Source organism: Ranitomeya imitator, chromosome 1, assembly GCF_032444005.1.
Source record: "Ranitomeya imitator isolate aRanImi1 chromosome 1, aRanImi1.pri, whole genome shotgun sequence".
NCBI lineage: Eukaryota > Metazoa > Chordata > Amphibia > Anura > Dendrobatidae > Ranitomeya > Ranitomeya imitator.
The window spans coordinates 196,014,965-196,040,556 of record NC_091282.1 but is presented as its reverse complement, the minus strand read 5'-3'; the positions used below and the strand labels follow the sequence as shown (position 1 = coordinate 196,040,556).

General features: G+C 41.4%; 1 protein-coding gene across 5 annotated transcripts in view; it reads left to right on the top strand.

Annotated features, from left to right (window-relative positions):
• Positions 1-25,592, top strand: part of SEMA6A (semaphorin 6A) — a 339,475-nt gene that overhangs the window by 156,939 nt on the left and 156,944 nt on the right. For 2 of the 5 annotated variants that reach the window (XM_069753296.1, XM_069753279.1), the window contains exon 18: positions 7,733-7,873. The exons of 2 other annotated variants lie outside the window; for them this stretch is intronic. In XM_069753296.1, the coding sequence (XP_069609397.1) occupies positions 7,733-7,873 (141 nt within the window). Of the gene's footprint in view, positions 1-7,718; positions 7,874-25,592 lie in introns of all 5 variants that reach the window. One more of the 5 variants, XM_069753312.1, reaches the window with a different exon arrangement.

Here is a 25,592-nt window from a genome sequence, read left to right as displayed (position 1 = left end):
GCCATTTAAGAAAATACAAGCTCCTAAAGAAACAGTTTTTATTTTTTTATATGTTCGTATGGCGTATTTCCTTTTCTAAATTACAGACTACAAAACTATCAAATTAAAATAGTGATAAATTGTAAATACAGCTAAGAACAGCTAAGAAGTACAGCTAAGAAAAAAATGTTAAAATAATTAGAAAATAGAATCAGAGTGTTCCTCCTGCAAAGATTTTTAAGGTTGAAATTTAATTTGCACCTCGTAAGCTATTAATGCAATGTGGTAAGAGTATTTACTTATCTCCCAGTTGAAGTCTTGTATTTCACTGATAAGAGGATATAAGATATGAAACTTGAAACATTGCAGGCAGAGGAAAAATATTTCTATTAAAGGAGAATAGAAACGGTTGTGGAAGTCTGATATCCACTGCCGCAGACAAAGTTAATAAATTGATATTACATTAATAATATATTCCGCTCCCTTAATCTGATAATGTCTGGTTAATGACCTTCCAAATTGCTTTCCTGACAGTATTTTCATACAAATTAACAATAAAAATGATATTTCTTCCCATTGTGCATGTAGGTGGATAATTGACATATCTAAATTTATCCAGAACTTTCAGTACTTCTCAGACAGCTCCCTATTGTTTGTGATGGGTATATTTTGGCAAGTGAAGACAAAGTTGTTAAAGTTTCTAATTAAATGCAATGTGGTTTGAGTTGCAAAATTACATTTCTTAAAGGCTGAGGATGAAAAATCTAGGTTTTCTTTTCCCTTTCTCTGCCAGAGAAAATTGGCTAGACCAATATTAATAGGGACTATTCTGCATTCAAGTCTTGTATAGGAGGCCAAACATTAGATGTCAGGGAAGAAAACAATAGGGCAGTTGAGTTAAACATGGTCAATCCTTAAGCTGCTGAAGTTTTACTTACTCCCAATTCAAAACACATTCACGCTCGGCTGAGCTACAGAGCTGTACATGGGTATGAGAGAGTCAGGAGAAATAGCGGTCAGCTCATTGTGCATTCGGAAGTGTATGGACAGCTTAAAGGGGTTGTCCACTACTAGAACATCCCCTTCTTAAACGAAATGTTCGGCCCTGATAAAACAATAAACCCTATACTCGCCTCTCGTGCCTCCCTCTCCCCGGGGCTGTGATGCGGTGTTGTGACACATGACGTCGACAGCCAATCAGCGCTGGCATCATTGTCCACGCTTTCAGACAAACTGAACATGGTCCAGGATCGGCTGCAGCCCTCTCTTCCTATTCATGTTCAGTTTGTGTGAAATTGGAGAGAGTGCAGCCAGCGCTGATTGGGTGCCAGTGTCACGTATCGCAACACCACATCACAGCCCCGGGGAGAGCAAATGCCGACATGGTTGGAAGAGCGCTAGCACGGAAGGGGAGTATAGACTTTATCATTTTATTGGGGCCAACCATTTAGCTTAAGAAGTAGAGCACTACCCCTTTAAGATTTTATATTTACAAGAGGCAATTTTGGTGACTTGGACCATTTTTTTAACCAAACATTTCCATTCTACCTCCACACTACTAATCTTCCCCTCTTTTTAACTAACTAGATTTTTGTAGATGCTATTATGTAACATTTAGTGCACTTAGTCTTATTAGCTTCATAGCCTTAGCGCTGCAGTAGAGCTCCTAGAGTAGTTGATGTTCCCCAAGTTCTTGTGTATAGTCTTGTAATGTCATTGGATTTTAAAAGCATTGATGTTTTAGAAAAATATGAATTTACATGTTGCTGCCTACAAAATACAGATGTGTCGTAATGTAGACATTTGCGGTATTTCACTAGTAGAAAGCTGAGCAGAGCCTAGCTGAAACAAGGTGATATGGCACAGTGACAGTGGTGAGACTCCTATCAATCGGACATTAATGATATATTCTAGTAATATGCCAATAATGTATTTACTAAGACAACCTCTTTAAAGAGTGATTGTCATTATATAAAAGTATTTGTATATAACAGGTGCTGCTGATCAGTGGGTTCTGGGTCCTGAGACCCCCACTGATCAGTCATATCATCACTCTGAAGCCCACCACTCCTGTATGAGCTTGCACATACAGGAATAGTAAATCTGAATACTAAATCAATGCTCCTGTACATTCACTCTCACAAAGCTGCTTATTGACCCTTAGACTTACTATTGATCTTACTATTGATTAATTTGTAAAGAGCTGCGGAATATGTTGGCACTATATAAATAAAATTGTTATTAATATTATTGATCCTATAGACCGCTCTGTGCAGGCAACTCATACAGAATCTGTGGGGTTCGGAGTGATACTTTGACTGACCGGAGGGGTCTCATAACCCAGACCTGCACTGATCAGCAGCAACATGCAGCGCCTGTCATATATAAAGACTTTTATATGACAGTTACACTATAACAATCGTGTTTTTCTATGCTGTGTTGGGTGATGGGGTTGATCATTTTTAAAGATAGAATTGCTACACTTGAAACATAAGTCTAGCGTAAACCAATTTAATAATCCTAAAATTGTTTAAAATTATATACTAGCATTTTATTTTATGTAAGAGATTTTCCATAACTATTCAGTTATCTTAAAGAGCAAAATAGTAATTATTATGTAGGATCTAATCTTATTTCATAACAACTGTTGATCAACGATACGTCTTTCAAGCTCTTGTTGATAAACACTTCCCAACGAGTCTTGAAAGCTACAATTATAATGATTTGACAGTACTTACTTGGATTGTGTAGTGTAACAGCTGGAGAGATGTCGAGTAAAATATACACTGCATACATTATATTCTCATTTCTAATTTCAAAAGCTAATTTGTTAGGGGCTCCTAGATTGGGCACACTCATTGATTTACTCCAAATTTAAAGTGCTACTCTAGGTAGCAGATACTAAAAGTTCCCCTTTTCTGTAATTTGTTCCTTTGGTTATCCATGTTTTAGCTGCCCAAATTTTGTTTGCGCACACGAGGGAGACTAGCTCAAACATATTTATATTAATAAAGTAACACTATAATGAGGTCCATGTATGTTGGACATTCCATAACTTTTTACAGAACACTTGCCTATTGTAATTCTCATACCTAGCCTTCACAGCTCTTCTATATGGTAGTGTTTCTCTTGGCTTAATTTGGTGTGTTGTAACCCAAATGTGCTATTGTATTGTCCCTAGATAGAGATTTACTTTTGCTAGTACAAGACACAATAGAAAGACTTAAGGTACCGTCACACTAAGCGACGCTGCAGCGATACCGACAACGATCCGGATCGCTGCAGCGTCGCTGTTTGGTCGCTGGAGAGCTGTCACACAGACAGCTCTCCAGCGACCAACGATCCCGAGGTCCCCGGGTAACCAGGGTAATCATCGGGTTACTAAGCGCAGGGCCGCGCTTAGTAACCCGATGTTTACCCTGGTTACCATCCTAAAAGTAAAAAAACAAACGCTACATACTTACCTACCGCTGTCTGTCCTCGGCGCTCTGCTTCTCTGGTCTGGCTGTGAGCGCCGGGCAGCCGGAAAGCAGAGCGGTGACGTCACCGCTCTGCTTTCCGGCCGCTGTGCTCACAGCCAGACCAGAGAAGCAGAGCGCCAAGGACAGACAGCGGTAGGTAAGTATGTAGCGTTTTTTTTTTTACTTTGACGATGGTAACCAGGGTAAACATCGGGTTACTAAGCGCGGCCCTGCGCTTAGTAACCCAATGTTTACCCTGGTCACCAGCGAAGACATCGCTGAATCGGTGTCACACACGCCGATTCAGCGATGTCTACGGGGAGTCCAGCGACGAAACAAAGTTCTGGACTTTCTTCCCCGACCAGCGACAGCACAGCAGGGGCCTGATCGCTGCTGCCTGTCACACTGGACGATATCGCTAGCGAGGACGCTGCAACGTCACGGATCGCTAGCGATATCATCTAGTGTGACGGTACCTTTAAAAAATAAAAAACCAGGGCACAAGACAATAAGGAACTTCCTATTCCAACTAGACTCAAGCTCATATTTTTCTATAGAAGCATTCAGATTTTTGATATAGGCAGCTCCATCAATTTTCCCCATCATTAATCAGATGCAATCTCTTAACCTTGACAATGAAAAATCATGGAGAAGAGATGCTCCAAGATAGGGTTACATCCGGTAAGTACACCTTTTAGTTAGAGATACCCTTTAAGTACGCCATCTAAAATGATTTCATTATATCTGTTCTGCAACTAATCACTCTAGACAGGTTAAGCTGGATGAGATTCGGATGATCAATCTAATCATGATAAAGATTATGATTTCATGTAATTATCATAATAGCCCAATCTTTCATTTATGGCATTGATTTATTACAAGGTTGATATTAACTATTAACTCAAGCAACTTAGAGCTGGGGATGTATTAATTCCATGAAATCCATCTCTTAGTGCAAGCGAATAGAAGATAACTAAGGTGACGCTGTAGGCACATGGAAGATCAAAGGATTCATTTAAAGCACAACCCTTCCTGGTCCTTGTTAGTAGAACATAAGGAGGATAAATGATTCCCATGAAATCAGAGAATCTTGACGTTTCTTGACGCAGTTGTTCTTTATTCCATCACATTTAGTGTCATCTTATGATCAAATTTCAGAATAAGAGACGTCTAAATAATAAAAGTTGCTGCTCATAACAAATGCCCATTGTAGTTTCTATACAATTCACAACAAAGGTAGAGAGGAGCACAAGATGGTGCTACTTTTCTTGTGTTCTCTCCTTAAATGACCATGCACATCGTCAGTATCATGCTGTGTGCCGTTGTTTTCCTTCTCACAGTAGTCTTACAGATTCCAGTTATAGTGTTTATTCTGCGTTCAGTTGCGGGACAAAGACCCTTTTGTTGCTAAAAAGGAAGGGTGTCTCTTTGTTACCTGCAGAAACTACACCACAAGTGGGTCAAACAGTGTAGCATTTGTCCTAAATATATATTGTTTCTTTGTCGCAAGATTTCTACTTTATTGACTCTACAAGGAACATTACTGACAGATGTCTGAAAGCACAATAGTCCAAGCAAACACAAGCAGCACTGTTTGCTCAATACATGGATTTATTCATTTATGTTAAACTGTTTTGCCAAGAAAGATGTACATGGCACGCTCCGTTTTTCTGCTCAAATACTATAATGAATAGAAAGAAGATAGTAAATACACACATCTTAAGGACAATCAGGTTGAAAACTTGAAGTTTTCAATTGATGTAAATTAATTGACAAAACCATTTAAATCACTGCAACCATTTAGTCTAAATATCAAACGATATTTACAAGTAAACTGATTATTTTAGGGGTGACTGTCACTTGGAAACACATTTTATATATCATACAGGTTGCATTGTGCCTGTGATCAGCGGGAGTCTAGATCCTGAAACACTTACCGGTAACTCAAAACATCGGTCTAGAAAATGTATCTTAATGGCAGAACGTTCATACACAACTCTCACAAACCAATTCTGTATGAACCCAGAGACTTACTATTGAGCCCATTAACCACTGAATGTTCGTGCTTCAGTAGGAGATGTGCACATCAAGGTGGTATTCAAGCACTTTGCAGCCATTATAATATGTAACATGTTTCCAAATGGTAGCTATCCTATTACACGTGTGAAACAGAATAAGAAATATCGAGGCACTTTTTCACAAAAATATATTTCGGGCAGTACTGCATAAAAACACAATCTATGACATGCTGCATCAGAGTATAATCAGGACAATGCTACATCAAAGCTTCACAGGCATTAAAAGGAAGCTGTCAGCTGATACATGCTGCCCAAACGATGGGAAATATTTATCCGCTCCTGGCTGTGCGATCACGGCCATATTTGTTTTACTCTGAAACGCTGCGGCGTTACAGGGAAAAACATACCTTTAATCACTACTAGGGATATAGCCATGCTGTTGACTTGTCATACAGGCGAATCAATCAACAGTTCTTTTCACATGTTATAGATATTGGAGTCTACAGACAATATTGGCAGTTGGTCTCATTGATCTAGGACTTGAGATACCATCTAAATAAAGGAACATTTATAGTGCTTTATAGTTGCGTTTCACAACATGTGTGAGACAATAACCCATTAAAAGCCCCTAAGTAATCCCATTGCCTGTGAGTGCATATCGTGCTGTAGAAATTATGCAAGTATCCTGTAGGAGATGGCGCATATCCAAGACAGATGTAGAACATATTCAGGACCTAGTCTTTAAAGAGGGTTGCAACATCATCAATCTGGAAATAGGTTTTTTGAGGTCACAGATTCCATTTTATCTTTGATAGAAACCTACAGAAGAATATTTTCAGCTTGATTTCTCCTTTAAGCAACTAAACATTCATAAAAATGATCTGTCACAGATCAAAACATAGATAACAATCAGTCCACATTGCCTCCATACTTATTTTCACTAATGCCCCATATAGTTTGAGCAAATAATTGTAGGTTCTATACAGAATTTCCCACCCAAGGCTAAAGGCCCAATATACATCTGCATGGGAGCCTGACGGCTATCTCTGGACAGATGATGCCACAGCTGCTTGGCAATGGCATTTTGCCATTCTTCCTTTTAAAGACACATGATCCTCAGCGAAGTCAAGAGGTCATGTGTAAGCAGGAATTGAGAGAGATACTGTAGCTGACAGCAGAATATGTGTTCTATCATCAGTTATTGTATTTGTCTAGCCAGCTTTGGGGTATTAGGCAATTCTTAATCCTCACAAATAAACTTTTGAAAGTCTTTACATCACGCATGTTAGGCTCATTGGCAAATTTACTGTCTGATTATTACATTGTCAAATTTAAGACTCTATATCCAACTACAAAAGTAACAATAGAATACAGTGTACAAATATTGACGTCGAACATTCATATTTCATAAGCTGATATAAAAAACATATGAAATATCTACAGCCCAGGACTTTTTCCTTGTCATTCCGAAGATCTAATTAATGATACATGACGATTTAAATCATAAATATGGCCAGACTAATGTTACTTGTTTCATGGATACAAAAGGCATTCTTCATCCCAGATTAACAATACTTAAAATAATAGCAATCCTTGTGGAAACCTTAATAATCATACTTTTGAAAACAAAACAACCAATAAAGGTGATATAAGACCACTACAAAATATGGTTCTTGGAATTAAAATTGGAAAAGAAACCTCAGGAATAAGAATGAAAATCCCTCCAAAATAAATAATTAGTGAAAACAAATACTCCTTCCTTCCCCTACTTATATGCATTAGTTAATAATTGTATTTCCCATAATATAACCATACTGGTCCATGTTTAATCTTTCTGAATGGTATCGTTGGAAGCTACAGTGACTACCATAGTGGTTGTCAACAATTTTTCTCAAAAACAGATTATTCATGAAATATGTTTAATAGCTTGACAGCTAAGGATAATTCAATTAGTAATTGGTATGTTTATTTGTGATCATTCTCTTATATTGTAAGGTATTATCTCGTTTTTAAGAGTACAGCACATACTTGCCATGTACAGCATATGAGTAATAAAAGCTACTCCTGGATATAACATAATAAAGCTTTGCGTGGAAACTATTACCCTGTAGTAATAATGGAAGGTTTTACAGATCTCTTAATAAAACTCCAACAGAATAATGAAAATGTGTCTGTTTCATGTAGGAATTGTTCTAAAGCATCAATCAATCATACACTTATGAGAAAATCTATTGCTAACTGTATCTGATGAAATTGAACGCTCAAATTCCTTAGATCCCAGTACAACCTCCCACTCAAGAGGGCACGAGAGTTTCGATAGGGGTACTGTCATGGACTGGAAGGACACCTATGACTCTTCTGAGAACACAGACCCCCACGTGGCAGACTCTTTCCATAATCACCGGGACAAAAAGGGTAAGGCCTTGGAAAAGAAAACCTTTTTGTGAAATGAGAAGTGTCTTGGGGAGGGAGGTGATTTACATGGAGTGGATGCTTTCAGCTGGATTAGTTCAATATGATGCACAAATCAGGTGGTTCTGAAATAAGCGGGCTACATGCATGAATGCAAAATGGACATTGTTTATTTTGTTCTGGAAAGTTTTCATGCAAAAATGGGTGCACACCCTACACCATAACCTTTTATGTACAAATAAAAAAAAATGTGGTAACACTCCAAGGTCAGCAAGGAGAAAAATTGTTTTTAACAGCCGATGCGACGACGTTTCAGTTTGAGACAGCAGGTCCTTTCTCCGATCTGCTATTTGAAGCCCAAACGTTTCGTGGGCTGTTTAAAATCCATTTTCTTACCATATGACCTTGGAATATTGCCCCTATTTGGAGATATATATGCTGCTTTTTTATTTTATTTAAAAACAACAGCAAAAACAACTGGAGAGTGCGAACAACGGTATGTGTCAAAATATACCAGAGATTTTCCTCCTCCCATCCCTTTCAATTTAACTCTACCTCTATGCTATCCGGTCAGACTGGAAATCTGGAAGCCATTTGGTCCAGACTAAAACAATATTAGACCTAAATTGTTTTGTGACTGTACACTAATTTAATACACCCACTTCTCTATAACCTATCAAAGGAGATAATGACTACCATTTCTTTACTCTTGTGAACATTTTGTTAAGAGCATTCTTCATGTGTGACCCATTTTCTACACACATTACCTCACAAAGGTCACTTGGTAGAATAAAAGGTTGGTGCTCCTCTTTAGTGCATAAGAGAATGGACTGCAAATATGAAAGTTATTGACCTGTAACCTAGAGGAAATGACCCGTAACTGGCGATATACCAGCCACAGACTTCATAGCAGAACGCAATGGTTAATGTCAGTTTTTTTCTGATTAGAGTAGTGCCCTCTGATTATTAACCCATGAAGAAAAGTGGAACGTCTTAGACACTGAGAAATTCAATCGTCTTCTGTGAAGGAGTAGAACATTTGGAACAGATCCGCTTTATGATTTCTGATCTATTCATGAAGAAATGGCACCCTGTCCCAGCCCATTATCTCATCCGAATCTTCTAAAGAACTAATTTTAACATTATCATGATGCTTCTCTCCTGTCATTAGAGGAAGTAATACACATCGCATTGTGCTCCACTGCTTTTCATGGGTGTTATAGTAAGACATGATTAATGAACAAGGAGCTGAACCGGAAATCTTGCACTGCAAATACAAAAGTAACCCAGGGACAACGCTAAGAATTTGTTGAATTTTTTTGTCACTGTCTACCATGTAGGTAAAAGTTTACGTAAAAAAGAAAGAAATCATTTGCACATGTATCTGTTATCTAGGTCATGATATCGCATGATGATTTTATTGATTAATTTGGGGGTGTTTTATTGTACTTATTGGGGGATGGACTTCTATGGACGATATTGTGTATATCATATTGACTTAGCTGAAAGCATCCAACATGTAAAGAGTATGAAACACAATGGTGGCAGAGGTTACGCATGGGTGTTTGATCATTATCACATTTGTGTGCTTAATACTCCTTGTCTGTCTGTGCATTTATTCCCGAGTAATATGAAACATCGGCAACATAAAACGGGAAGACAATGAGTAACCGCACCCTACACAAAATCCAATTAAATGCTTGTTTTGTTTTGTTTTTAATTTCTTGTTTGTTTTACCACTTTTGCTGACAATTTTGATTTTGTCAACTACAATTTTTGTTTTCAGTTTTTGTTTTGCAAAGTGCTATATGTGGTGTTATTAAGTGTAATTTCTTTGGTAGGTGTTTTCTTTCATTTCCATTCTGACAGTAAAATTCTTTCTGTGTACTAATTCTTAATTCACTTGCTGCTTGGTTTGCTATGACACTAGTGGTTTGATGATGTCACATCCATATGTTCAACATATGCACAAGCTCAGGTACCTGGAGGATAAGGATGTGCTAGGTGGCCCTTGAAATTGCTTGGCTCATTGGGATGTGACATTTGTACACCACTGCTTAATTAGCTAAATATACTCTGGAGTTGTTGTGCATACAGAATAAATTTCCATGCAAGTTAAAAATACATATATGTTCAGCATGCTCGCTGCTCGCTGCTGACAGCTTGCTTGTCTTCCTACCTTTAGCAGGTAAATGAACTTGCTGTTCTTTTCTTCTCTACTCCTCTAAACAAATGGGAGCAATTGAGATTGTTACAACTCCTGTGTATGTTTTATTTCTGTGTGATGTTTTTTATTTTCCATAGACTTTTGTATGTTTCTCACATTTGCAAGTTTATCTAAAATCACTTCCTACACTAACCCTTCTCCCTCCTCCTGCTACCATTGTACTTTGCCTCCCTCCTTGGTTCCTTCCCTTAAAGTGGCATTAACATCTAATATTCTCACCACACATCCCTAGCAATTATTTGTTAGTGTTTTCTTAGTGCTTAAACTCTATGGCATAAAACTTGCTCCTCTCAATTATTGATATAAAAAAAATTTAGGACTGAGAAGATTCCCTTCAGCACAGTAAAGAACAATAGCTACGTCCAACAAAATTTCCCATATTGTTCAAGCATATGAAATTGTTATATTGGCAATATACAGCCAATTGAGTTGGCAAAATAACTAATGTGGAATGGGATCTTAGATGCATCAACATAAAGAGGTTGCCAGAGACTAATATAGACTCATAGAAAGTTAGAGTTGGAAGGCACCACAAGGGTCATCGTGTCCATCCGCCTGCTCAATGCAGGATTCACTAAACCATCGAAGACAGATTTCTGTCCAGCCTGTGAAGACTTTCACTGAAGGAGAGCTCACCACCTCTTGTGGCAGCCTGATATTGATATATATCAAGATATTGATAGACATCAATATCTATAACGATATTGATGACCTACCCTTACTAAAGGTCATCAATATCAGATCAGTTGTAGTCTGATGCCAATCAGAACACATATGGGCTGATTCATTAAGACAGGCATTGCGCATGAAGGGCTTTCTGGAGTAGGTTTCGCAGAATTCATTAAGAATCACTGATGACTTAATGAACTTGGCTCATTTTCTCAGAGACTAAAGTAGGGTAAGAAATGCCAGGAATTTTGCTTAATCTGATGGATAAGCATATGTTCCCTATATGCCAGCTCCTCCCCAGTTCCACACAAAATGCCTAAACTTTTGTGCAATCCCAAGTTGTGCAAATAATTTTGCAACTTTCCAAAGCATTTTATGTTTTCAGGTTTAACCCCTTAACCCCGGAGCTTTTTTCGGTTTTCGTTTTTCACTCCCCTCCTTCCCAGAACCAAAACTGTTTTATTTTTCTGTCAATATGGCCATGTGAGGGCTTATTTTTTGTGGGACGAGTTGTCCTTTTGAACAATACCATTGGATTTACCATGTCTTCTAGAAAATGGGAAAGAAATTCCAAGTGCGTTGAAATTGCAAAAAAAGTGCAATCCCACACTTGTTTTTTGTGTTGCTTTTTTGCTAGGTTCATTAATTGCTAAAACTGACCTGCCATTACGATTCTCCAGGTCATTTCAAGTTCATAGACACCAAACATTTCTAGATTCTTGTTTTATCTAAGTGGTGGAAAAAATTCCAAACTTTGCTAAAAAAAAAAAAAAAATGGTGCAATTTTCAGATACCCATAGTGTCTCAATTTTTTGTGATCTGGGGTAGCATGAGGGCTTATTTTTTGTTTGCCAAGCTGACATTTATAATGATATCATTTTGGTGCAGATACGTTCTTTTTATCGCCCGTTATTGCATTTTAATGCAATGTCACGGTGACCAAGAAACCGTAAATCTGGCGTTTTGAGTTTTTTATCGCTATGCTGTTTAGCGGTCAGGTTAATCTTTTTTTTTATTGATAGATCGGGCAATTCTGAAAGCGGCGATACCAAATATGTGTAGGTTTGAATTTTTTATTTTATTTTGAATGAGGCAAAAGGGGGGTGATTTGAACTTTTATATTTTTTTTATTTTTTTCTTATTTTTAAAAACTTTTTTTTTACTTTTGGCATTCTTCAATAGTTTCCATAGGGGACTAGACACTGCCATAGCCCGATTGTCTCTGCTACATAAAGGCGAAAGTCAGATCGCCTCATTGTAGCAGAATTACAGACTTTCTATGAGTGCCGACCACAGTGTGGCACTAATAGCAATCAGGCATCAACAACCTCTGGTTGTCATGCCGACGCACCGATGACCCCTGATCATGTGATGAGATCAGTGGTGCGTTCATTTCCGGCCGGATGGCCTGAAGTGCTTGTTAAATGCCGCTGTCAGAGTTTGACAGCAGCATTTAACTAGTTAATAGGCGTGGGTGGATCACGATTCCACCCGCGCCTATTGTGGGCACATGTCAGCTGTTCAAAACACCTGACATGTCCTGACTTTGATGCAGTCTCATCGCTGGAGCCCACATCAAAGCGGGGTACTGCCATCGGATGTACTATTCCATCTGATGGCAGTAAGGGATTAATAGCTTTGATGAATTGGTCCCAGAGTGTGCAGATTGGAAACATCACAATTTTGATTAGTAGGGGGATAGGTGTTATACCCCACTTGTCCCACCATAAGGTCATCAAAACTTTTTTCCTGGACAATTCCTTTTAGGCAATAGGACTGCAGGTTCTTTGGAAAAGCCATATGACCCATATATGACAACATTAAAGTTATGAGAGATATTAGAAAAAGGACTAAAGCACAGTGAATGATAAGAAGTACAATCCTTAATGCCCCGATCCATAATTACATTATGTCTGCTTCTATTAAAGGAGAAATGGTCAATTTAATCAACTCTGTTGCATTGATTGTTCCTGAGCCAAGATTTTCCTAGCCTATTATAGCATTGGGCTAACTGTTGTCCAAGAAAAGCATTGAAACAATTAACATAAAAAATAATTCCATAATTGGTTAAATCATAAATAGTTAAAAAAAAAAACATTGGAACGTTTGTTGGATTGTGGCTGGGAAGACAAATTTTATGCCTAGAAAAATACAGCAAAGAAAGAACATTTTACAAATGTGGGCTAGGAATGAATGGATAGATTTATATAAAGGTGTTACTGTCCTTTTAAGTCAAGTAAATCAAAACAACTAGTCTCTCTTGTGACCTATTCCAAGGCTTTATCCTGTTAGTAATGACATACTGCTTGTGTACGTGTACAACGGATATACTAACCAAACCTGTGGGTGTCAGAAGCTGATCTTAAATGCAGTCAGGAGAAAATGGACTCATTTTCTTCATTCACTACGCTGCATTTCCCATAACCTTCCCTATTGGTCTTCCTCTAGTTTCTTTTCTCCTTGCACCTTTCTCTAGATGTTCATAACTTATAGGTAACTGCTGCCAGCTCCCTTGTTTTATCCTGATGTTTCCAAGTGTCTGGAGTCCTCCCAGCTTACTTAATGAGATTGATAAATTAGCCGCAGTTGAGAGCTGCAGGAGGTTCAGTCTCTTCTTTCCTCGTCTCAAGTAATAGGACCATTGTCTCATTTAACACAGATGTGAACTCCAGGTTTATTCTAACAATTCACTTTTTGTCTTCCTGCTTCTCGTTGATAATGATTCCATGTAGAATGTGTCAACCTTCTTATTCCATACTAGACCAATCATGATTTATGATGTTTTTGAGTAAATGGGAATCTAAGGCTTTGTTCTGCTAAAATGTAGCTAAGAAACTTTCCAGAATTTATGCACCCACCCTTTGTTGTAGTTTGTGGTTTAATTGTATGTGTTATTTATTATTTTATATTATGCAAATTAATGCATTTTCCCTTAAGAGGTTTGTACAGATTTAGATTTCTTATCAGATGTTTGGTGCAAGATCAAAGTCTTCTAGATGAACAGATATGAAAGGGTTGCTAATATTGTGTATATTTTCTATATGCTTACATATTACTACGTGTAATTGGCAGCTTAATTTATGTTAAAGGGAGGATATGATAAACTTGTAGCTTCTAGATAAACATGCATCATGTAAGACACCTTAAAGAAATATAAATAAATACTGAAGATGAGCAAATTGATTTGCTCTTCTCTGGTGACGTGTCCAGTCTGGTCTTCAAAAGCAGCCGGTCTTCATTTCTGCGCCTGGCATGATGCCTGGTGCACATGGTTAGGTTCCTTGAGATGTTACGATAAGGCCAGAGTCACCTATGATGGCAGGTGCAAAAGGGTAGACCGGCTGCCACTGAGGACCAAACTGGACGCTGGACCAGGACAGTGCATTCCGAATTGCTCATCCCTAATAAATACTAAATATATAAATGCTAAATATTACATTTAAATATAATAAATACTTTTTAAGATCTCTCTATAAAATGTCAACAACAAAGAAAGTCTCCAAATTAATAAATTAGCCTACAACAACAGCATTTTGGTGCATAGTAGGTCACTAAAGATAGGTCAATTAGGCTGTAACAGTTTGGAAAAGAAGAGAGCGCTCCAATGTGTGTTCAATTTTTTATTAATCTTCATTGGTCTTATATAATATGGGACTAACATTTTATAGCATTTGTATATATTTACCATTGTTAATCATTGACTTTCTTGCCAGTGTTGTCCCTAGCAATCACTTTCTAGTTTTTCGAGTTTTGGAGTTGGTTTTAAAATGTGTGATTTTTTTGGTTGTACAACACTGACACTTTTTGTATTAATTTATAAATTAGGCCCTTTAGATGAAAGTAATTTTTCTTTATGAAGGCTGCATGTCCAGCCAACGAGATGATGAATACTTTTTAGCATGGAAATGATAATGTCTAATACATTCTAAATTCAAGAAATATTTTCAAGATTCCTGAAAACAGCAGACAATGTATAAAGCTATACAATATATAGACGTCAGTATTTTTTATGAATACATCATGACTGTTCTGAGATCACTTACTGAGGAAGTGGAAATGTTCTCAGGAAGAGGAAATCTGTTCCTGTCCAATGACAAGATAAGAATTAATGTTCTGCAGATGTATTGGAAAACTCCTACTGGAAGATTGCCTAAGTGAACAGGGAAGTCTGTTTTGCCAATGTTATATAAACTTAAGCAAAAAAAAAAAAAAGAATTGAGCAAAAAAATAGCTTTGAAGAAATTAATTTTATGATGTAATTTATATGAAATGTTTTAGACAAAATGACAGCTTTTTCTAAGTACACCGCTACTTTTAATTACTGATTTTATTAATGTGTTCCTCAGACTGTAGCAGATCTTTGAAAATTATGAATATATCCGAATTAGTTAATTTGGACAAAAGCTTTATGAAAAGCTTTGAATTTTATGAATGAAACTTTTCATAGGTCACTAATGCCAGATTCAGCTATAACAGAAATACTGTTAGGGGTCGAGTTCCCGCTTCTGCACAGGGGTAATCTCGAGCCATTCTCACTCTGTTCTGAGAGTTACTGCTGCTTCTCCAGTCTCTGCTATTAAAGTCTGTGCTGGTCAGCAGCGAGCGGACTTCTCTGGGACTAAGTCCTTGTCTGCACGTACTGAGCATGCCCAGCGTAAGGTTTCCCGTTGGAGATCGAGGGTCATGTGCTCAGGCTCTGCAGCACATTCCATTGGTCCTCTTGGCAGGTCCTAGAAGGTCAAAAGTGCTGTGGCCACTTCCTGTGCTGCTGCTATATAAACTGCGCATGACCGCACGGCCATGCGCTAGTATTGTCAAACAATTGCTAATGTGTGTATGTTGTGAGTGCAAGTCGTCCTTGGATACCCCTACCCTATAGTATGACTGTTCGCGGAAGGTGTATGGCTGCTACCTAGTGCCCGACTTATCCTACAGCACTAGTCACACATTATAGCGTCCAGTTGCTGTGACCGCCAGTACGGCGCCGTGCACTTCCTCTGTGCTTTCCTTACCCAAGCCTGGGTGGTTAGTGGCGTTCGTCAGTGCGGCACTGCATGCTCTTCTGTTTCATTTCACACCCAGTTGCGGTGTTGCGCCAGCAAGGGTCTAATCGGACTTCAATCCCAGTTGGGGTTGAGTTCGCTGACTACTTGCTCGCGCTTTAGGTGCGGTACCGCGGTCCTGTGCCTTAACAGGATTGCTTCTTTCACGCTGGGTGAGGTTAACCCACGCGTGTATACTCTAGTATACTGCCATATAGTCTGCTAATTGCTAGCAGCAGGTTTTCACCTGCACGGTGGACCCCGGACTGCGAACGCATCTATACCATCTGTCTTGGTGCGTTCCACCAGTCCTAACAGAATACTAGCGCCAGGGTCTGGCTAGTAAAATGGCGGACGACCAGCGTTTACAGCGGTACCTCCACCAGCTGGAGGGAAGGTTGGCGGCTCTTGAGCGTTCAACCTCAGCTGTGGATGTTACTGCTGTCGCTGTTCAGGCTGCAAGTGTGGCTGCAGCTACCTTGTCCACTGCCGCTCCTGTACCGACGCTATCTCGCCTCCCGCTACCAGAGAAATTTTCTGGTGACAGTAAGTCCTGTAGGGGTTTCGTGAGTCAGTGCTCAATACATCTCGAGCTTCTGGCCTCTCGTTTCCCTACAGAGCGGGCTAAGGTGGGCTTTATAATTTCCTTATTGTCGGACAGGGCGTTGCAGTGGGCTACGCCGCTGTGGGAGCGTGGCGATCATGTGGTGCAGAGTGCTCCGTTATTCCTGAGCACTCTGAAACAGGTCTTTCTAGGACCTCGTGTCACCCATGACACGGCGCTCCAACTGTTGGCACTGACTCAGGGCTCGTCCTTGGTCAGCCTTTTTGCCGTCCATTTCCGCACTGTGGCATCTGAGCTGGAGTGGTCGGATAAAGCCCTTATCCCTATATTTTGGAGGGGGCTGGCTGACCACGTTAAGGATGCTCTGGCCACTAGGGAGATTCCCGCCACACTGGAGGAGTTAATAGCAGTATCTACTCGCATTGACCTCCGTTTTCACGAGCGGAGGTTAGAGCGAGCCCAGTGTAGGCAGAGGTTTCGGCTGGCTCCCACCTTCGCCAAACCTTTGGAATCTCCAGTCCTGGCTCCTGAGTTCCAGGAACCTAAGGTGGTGTCACGAGCAGGATCTAAGTCCCAGACCGCTCGTGCACTCCAGGGTTGCCATGTTTGCCAACAGTCAGGACATCTTGCCACCAGATGTCATCAGCGGTCGAGGAAACGTCAGCGTCTAGTGGTAGTAGGTGGAGGTGCACTAGACACTGCGACGTTTGCCTCCAAATTGTCCTTTAAGGGGACAATTACCTTTGGCTCATCCTCCCACTCGGTAGACCTCTGCGTGGATTCTGGGGCGGAGGGCAATTTTATGTCTTCTGCCTTCGCCCAACGTCACACAATACCCCTAGTTATGCTATCTCAACCAGTAATGGTACGAGTGGTGAATGGGTCGACACTCCCCGCACAGATAACACATCAGACCATCCCTGTTACTCTGTCCCTGTCGCCATCCCATCAGGAGATTATTTCTCTGCTCGTCATTCCTGAGGGTATTGATGAGGTCCTGTTGGGGATACCTTGGCTACGGTACCACTCTCCTCACATCGAGTGGTCCTCAGGCAGAATTCTGGGATGGGGTGAATCATGTGGGGGTAGGTGTCACCGAGAGTGCTTTCAGGTTGCTACTACTGAGGTACCCGCAGATCTATCCTCTCTCCCCAAGCAATATTGGTCTTACACAGACGTGTTCTCCAAGAAGGCGGCGGAGACCCTTCCGCCCCATCGCCCCTATGACTGTCCTATTGATCTCTTGCCTGGTGCGGAGCCTCCCCGGGGTCGAGTTTATCCATTATCTCTCCCGGAGACGGAGGCCATGTCTCAGTACATTCAAGAGAATCTGGCAAGAGGGTTTATCAGGAAGTCAGTGTCACCTGCTGGGGCAGGGTTCTTCTTCGTGCAGAAGAAGAATGGGGAGCTACGTCCATGCATAGACTACAGGGGTCTTAACGCTATCACCGTTAAGAACAAGTGTCCTTTGCCCTTGATATCTGAGCTCTTCGATAGGCTTCGGGGAGCAAGGGTATTTACTAAATTAGATCTGCGGGGTGCTTACAACCTGATTCGCATCCGTGAGGGGGACGAATGGAAAACGGCGTTTAACACCAGAGATGGGCACTATGAGTATCTGGTGATGCCCTTCGGGCTCTGTAATGCTCCAGCCGTTTTTCAAGACTTTGTCAACGACATCTTCCGGGATATGCTTTCCACCTCAGTTGTAGTCTATCTGGATGATATTCTCATCTTTTCTCCAGATATTGACTCCCACCAGAGAGATGTTGGCAGAGTCTTCGACCTCCTACGGGCAAACTCTCTTTACGCTAAGTTGGAGAAGTGTATGTTTGAGCAGGAGTCTTTGCCGTTCCTGGGCTATATCATCTCCGCCCAGGGATTGGCTATGGATCCTGCCAAACTACAGGCTGTGATGGACTGGCAAGAGCCCCATTCTCTTAAAGCTGTTCAGCGCTTTATGGAGTTCATTAATTATTACCGCCAGTTCATTCCCCACTTCTCAACTCTGGTAGCTCCCTTGGTAGCCCTCACCAAGAAGGGAGCGAATCCTAAATTGTGGTCGGAAGAGGTCTCCAAGGCCTTCACTTCTATTAAGTCCCACTTTGCTAGTGCTCCCATCTTACATCGTCCCGATGTGGATAAGCCATTCCTAATGGAGGTGGATGCCTCGTCCGTTGGTGCTGGAGCAGTCCTCTACCAGAAGGATGCTCAAGGTCGGAAGCATCCATGCTTCTTCTTCTCTAAGACTTTCTCGCCAGCGGAGAGAAACTACTCCATCGGGGATAGGGAGCTGCTAGCAATGAAGTTGGCCTTTTCAGAGTGGAGACATCTTCTGGAAGGTGCGCGGTTTCCCTTCCAGGTTTACACTGACCACAAAAATTTGGTCTACTTACAAACAGCCCAGCGGCTAAATTCTCGCCAAGCCAGATGGTCCTTGTTCTTTTCCCGGTTCCACTTTTCTCTTCATTTTCTCGCCGGGGAGAAGAATATTCGTGCTGATGCACTCTCTCGCTCCCTTATGTCAACTGAAGAGGAGGAAGAGGAGCCTCGGCTTATTGTTCCCTCTGAGAGCCTGAGAACCGTAGCACCGGTTTCGCTTTAGTCTGTGCCTCCGGGCAAGACTTTTGTGCCCATTAATTTGCGACCGGAGGTTCTCTCTTGGGCTCATTCGTCCAGAGTGGGTGGACACTTTGGGACAAAGAGGACATCTGAGCTACTGGCGAGGACGTACTGGTGGCCGCATATGGTCCGGGATGTCAGGGATTATATTCTGGCGTGTGTCTCCTGCGCCAAAAATAAATCTCCGCGTCAAAGGCCAGCTGGGTTGCTCTATCCCTTGCCGGTGGCAGATAGGCCCTGTGAGATGGTCGGGATGGACTTTGTCGTGGGTTTGCCCAAGTCTCGCGGCTGTATCATCATTTGGGTCATCACCGATCATTTCTCGAAAATGGTGCATTTGGTGCCGCTACCACGTTTACCTTCTGCACGGGCCTTGGCTGCGTTGTTCATTAAGCACATCTTCCACCTACATGGTATGCCTGACAAAATTGTCAGTGACCGGGGTCCCCAGTTTGCGTCTCGGTTCTGGAGAGAGCTGTGTCATCTTCTCAGTATTGAGTTGAATCTCTCTTCCGCTTATCATCCCGAGACGAATGGGTTGGTAGAGAGGGCCAACCAGACCTTGGTCACATACCTGCGACATTTTGTTTCAGCCAGGCAGGATGACTGGGCATCCTTGCTTTCATGGGCAGAGTTTGCACTGAACAACGCTGTAGCCGACTCCACTGGACAAACCCCATTCCTCCTCAACTATGGTCAGCATCCACGGGTACCTGTGCCTATGCCCGTGTCTTCCGCAGACTCCAGGGTGGCAGACTGGGCTGTGGAGGCACGGGATATTTGGGACCGCACTCAGGATGCCATTCGGGCCTCTAAGGAGAGAATGAGGTCCTCCGCCGATGATCATCGGCGCCCCGCCCCGTCCTTTGCTCCTGGCGACTTGGTGTGGCTCTCTGCCCGTAACATCAGGCTGCGAGTTGAGTCCACTAAATTTGCTCCTCGCTACTTGGGTCCCTTCAAGGTCCTCGAACAGGTTAATCCTGTGGTCTACCGTCTGGCCCTTCCTCCACGCCTTGGTATCACCGACACCTTTCATGTGTCCCTCCTTAAGCCCGTATACATGTCTCGGTTTTCTGAGTCATCTGCTGGGACATCGGGTTCGTCTACGGACGATTTCGAGGTGAACGCTATCTTGGGGTGCAAGGTGGTACGTGGCAAAAAATTTTTTGGGGTGGACTGGAAGGGTTACGGCCCTGAGGATAGGTCCTGGGAGCCTGCTGAGCACATTCGGGCTCCGCAGCTCATTGCTGCCTTCGAACGTAGCGAGGCCCAAGGAGGGGGGGCCCTAGGAGGGGGGGTAATGTTAGGGGTCGAGTTCCCGCTTCTGCACAGGGGGAATCTCGAGCCACCTCCGCTGCGGTCTCCCATTCTTGTCCAGCCGCAGTGGAGTCTGCTCAGCAAGGACATCGTTCCCAGCGTCTTGCTCATTCTCACTCTGTTCTGAGAGTTACTGTTGCTTCTCCAGTCTCTGCTATTAAAGTCTGTGCTGGTCAGCAGCGAGCGGACTTCTCTGGGACTAAGTCCTTGTCTGCACGTACTGAGCATGCCCAGCGTAACAGGATTGCTTCTTTCACGCTGGGTGAGGTTAACCCACGCGTGTATACTCTAGTATACCGCCATATAGTCTGCTAATTGCTAGCAGCAGGTTTTCACCTGCACGGTGGACCCCGGACTGCGAACGCATCTATACCATCTGTCTTGGTGCGTTCCGCCAGTCCTAACAAACACTTGGCACTAATGGTTCAGGACTTTGCTTCCATAGTCCTATCCATTTCTAGTCTTAAATGCGGGGTGTTAGTTTTCAGGGCATGCTCCATTTGCTCTCTGCCTTCTTTCTCTAGTGAGGCTAATGGATGTGATGCACTACTTTTCATGGCGCTTAAGGGTTTTCTGCCCCAGTTCAAAATCAGACTTTACATTTTTGATAAGCCACCCCCCAGATCTGTTCATTAGAGTGGTAAAACACTGTCTGAATGCAGACTTATCCTTGGGGCATAATGTCTGGAGTTCTCTTTCATTAGGCTGAGTTACAAGTATTGATGGTTACTGGAACTGACTTTCCCTTACAGAATGCAGTGGTCAGAGCTTAGAATAAACACGTGGGATGAGCTGACAAGTAATGTAAATTTAATGCCTCTGCAACTTGTGGCAGAGGATATGAAAGACATGAAGTGTTCACCGAAAATATTGGTTGACTTTATGATTATTTAGTGTCTTCCGATTTATTTCCATTTCAATTATACTATAAATTAAGCTAATATGTTAAGAATGTGGAATCAAAAAATACCCCTATTTAGAAGGACGTAATTCCTAATGCTGGAGAAATAGTATATAACGTCCATATAACTTATTAATAAGCACACATTCTACGCTTCATACATAACAGCATATAAAGAGAGAATGCGTATATAGAACAAATATAACAATCTTTATTTAAATAGGATTTGCCTTTTACATATACAAAAAAATTCCTTAAAAACCAATAGCGAACAAGAGTGCTGGTACATGAGCCAAACAAATATACAGTAAGTGGCACCCCTACTGAGCAACCGGCATAACATGAACTAATAGAATCCACATAAATATATTTGTTGACGCCAGCATAATTTGGAGTGGAACATCAGGGGCACTGTTAATACTTTTGATCTTTAGTATAAATCATCAGACCGTAGTGGTCAGCCCCATTTGTCACTACCTCACAAAGCAAGGCATTCAACCACAGATGAAAATAACATTAAACACATACATCCTTACCGATGCTCAGGAGATGGTGCCACTGCCCCTACACGCGTTTCGGCGGCGTGCCTTACCCTGACGAACAAATTAACCCTAAGGCTAACAAATTTGGATCCATGAGAAGAAGCTAATTATTTGGGTGGCTTTTCAATCTTGAAATGTTTTAACCAATACGGATGACCCCTATCACTTTTAGGGTAAATGTATGCAGCATTTCCTGCTATCTGTGTTTACCAATAGTGGCAGTGTCAGACCATTCAGTTACTTTGAGCTACTATGTATTTGCGGTATATGTCAATGAAAACCTATGACTTACCCACTTCAGAGGCTTACTAATAGGTTATTGATAGAAAAAAAAAGTATAGCGTGTACTTTCTTCCTTCTGTAGATCTTTTAATAGAGCAGTGTGGTCTAGTATGCCATTTAAAGCCACAAGAAAAAAAAATTAGCAATGTATGCCGATCCATAGTTCAAAAGAGCAATATTTGGGATTTTATAGGCTGTATTGAAGCCCCGTGGATCCATTTGGGATATGCCACAGTGCATACAATGTAGGGTTTTAATGTGACTTGAATAGAGCGTAATTCTTGTCTTAGAAATAAGCTCTTGAAACCTTTCATTTTACGAATTTATTGTCAACAGCAATAAATACATTAGCCATAGCCCATTATTTTTTTGTGGGTAATGAGTTCTTTAGAATGAATTGACTAGTCTTTGTGTTGACGACGCAAGTGTATCAAATATTGTGACAAAGAGAATCACTCCCTTCGTTTTGATGTGCTCGACTCCCTTAATAAAATAGGACATCTAATTTCAATTCATGCATTAGCATTGCACAATATAAGATGACACATGCTTAAGTCAATGTTTGCCCAAGAATATTTATCAGGGGTAAACACGAGGATGCAGCACTGATAAATAGGCTTATCAGAATGTGCTGTATTAGCTCCTGCACTGCGATATAACATGTGAAAATGCTAATTTTCACATTTGCATATTTTCCAGCTCAGTTGACACTTCATTCTGAAGGACTAGAGACTGAAGTGTGTTTCTTAACGGTATAATGCACTTACACAGTCTGTATGTATATGTGTGGCAATGGGAAATTAAATATTCAGCATATCTATGGATGAAGAAGCCCTCCAATCTATATTTTTTTTATTAAATGTATGTGTATGTAATATAATGTGAGTGTATTAATATACTCACCTACCACTGCTTTCTCCAGGATCCAGCATTGTTCTGTTCCACTTCAGTGACGTCACAGCAGTTGTGAGTAGCCGGCTGGATCTATGCATGAGCTTGAAGTCTCCCTTACAATGTAAGTCGATGGACACTCGTTCTGACGCTTCATAGACTTATATAGTAAAACCCTTTCCCGAGTCACACAGAGTGCAGTCTGACCTGGAAAGTCTGCAGCGTGAAGAGGAGGAGAGCTAGGCACCAAAGAAAGCCGTTTTAGATGAGAATATAAATACACTCACACTACATTAGATGCATATACAGTATACACACATTTCAAAAAAATATACATAGACGGGATTGCTTCTTTAATAAATTGCTGAAGTAGCTTGAAAAGGATTAAAGCCTTCAATTTTGATATAGGAAAGATATATATCTTGGTATTGTGTTAGCCAGTAACCACTCAACCAGTGAGGACTCTCAATTGTAAATATTTTTTCTTAAGCCTTCAATACACTTTAGATGGCTATTGATAGTTTGGCTGGCACCCAACTGTCCCATACATAAAAGCACTCATTTTTCCAACCATTTCTGTATTCTCTAGAAGACAGCTGCTCCCAGACTTCACTGATGGCAGCTTAACCGTTAAAAAAACAAAAGGAACTACACTCCAAAATTGTACAAGATGGATTATTTTTTCCTTCTACATTATCTGTGAGAGGAGAGTCAGCGCCCACATAAATATTTGATTGTGGTCCAATCTCATTGATATCGGCTGGTTCGTCTGATGTTATGCTAAATTGTATAGGGTTTTAATAGCATTGCCATCTAATTTCACCTACCATTATTTAATTAGAAAGCAGAAATATTTTTTACAAGTTTCTATAATTTTTATACATATGTTAATTTTTATTTAGTATCCTGGTCAGAAGAATATTGGTCCCACTAAGTGTTAGGTGTCGAGTTCCCGCCTCTGCACAGGGGGAATCTCAAACCATCTCTGCTGCAGTCTCCCATTCTTCTCCAGCCGCAGTGGAGTCTGCTCAGCGGAGATGTCGTTCCCAGCATCTTGCTCAGTCTCACTCTGTGCATAGGATTACTGCTGCTTTGCCTGCTTCTGCCATTGAAGCCAGTGCTGGGCAGCGGCGAGCAGACGCTTTTGGGATCTAAGTCCTGCTTTTTCCCTTCTGAGCATGCCCAGGGTGAGATCTCCCATTGGAGATCGAGGGTCACATGCTCAGATGCTGCAGCAGTTCCTATTGGTCCTTTATTTGAAGGTCCTGAACGTGCTGCAGCTACATAAGCTGCGCATGACCGCACGGCCATACGCTAGTGTACATTTGTAAACGTGTGTTGTGAGTAAAAGTCGTTCATTAAAATCCCCTCCTTATTGTATGACTGTTCACGGAAGGTGGGTGATTGCTATCTAGCGCCCAACTTAACTACCAGCACGTTACACACCATTCAGCGTCTAATTGCTGTGACCGCCAGTGCGGCGCCGTGCGCTTTCACAGCGATTTCCTGACCCAAGCCTGGGTGGTTAGTGGCGTCCGCCAGTGTGGTACCGCATGCACTCTCGTGCATCTGTTATTATTACTTTGGTTATGCTGACACCCCCTTAGCGGTGACGAGCGCAAGTAGTCTAGTCGGACTCGGATTCCAAGTCTTGGGACTGAGCTTGGTGACTCCTTGCTTGCGCTCTTGTGTGCGGTACCGCGGCCCTGTGACTTAACAGGGTTCGCTTCCTTCACACAGGGTGAAGTTAACCCGTGTGTGTATTCACATTGTACCGCCATATAGTCCGTCATTACTTGGCAGCAGGTTCCATCTCTGCACGGTGGACCCTGGGCTGCAAACGCACCTTAATCTATCTTATTATTTGATGCGTTCCGCTAGCCCTAACACTAAGTAAATTTACAATCCTATATATTGTTCTTTAGCATCCCTAATGTACTTGGTTCAGCATCATAAAGGAGCAATGCATTTTTTTTTTTTTTTAGAAGGGCTTACTTTTTATATAATTACACTTTACATTATTGGACCCACATCAATGAGCTGTAATTTGTGAAGGCACCTTGTAGCAATTATTATATTTCTCTACAGCATTTCCACAGAGAAAATTAAGTATTACAATAGGAGTCACACCATTAGAACGAAAGCATGGATGGTGTTCCTTTAGAAACACACTTAGCAGCGGCTCTCTGTTCTATTTAATAGATACTAGTCCTCAATGAGAACCCAATCTTTAATCCAAATCCGAAAAAACTTTGCACTCTAGATGAATAATTATCATATGTAAAAGGTTTATTGATGTGCATCCATAAAGGCAAGTCGAACGTTTTCGGTCCACATCCGGACCTTCATCAGAACAAATATAAGAGATCTGATGCAGGGAGAAACGTTAATCCTGTCTCTATAAATTCTAATATTGGTAAGGTAGCCTGGATGCAGCAAGAAGTCCTGTCCACGTAGGTGCATATGTAATGCAACCGGAGTCGCTTGGTAATGTCTGCAATGTCAGCCTCAGCCTCATCGGGACTGCTGCACTGGATCCGGGACTGTTGGGAGGTCTGCTCATCCCTCCACCCATAGAACAGCACACCACATATATAGCTGCTCTGTGCGCACAAGACCTGTGATGAGGTCACAGGAGGGGAGGAGTCGGGGTCACATGATCAG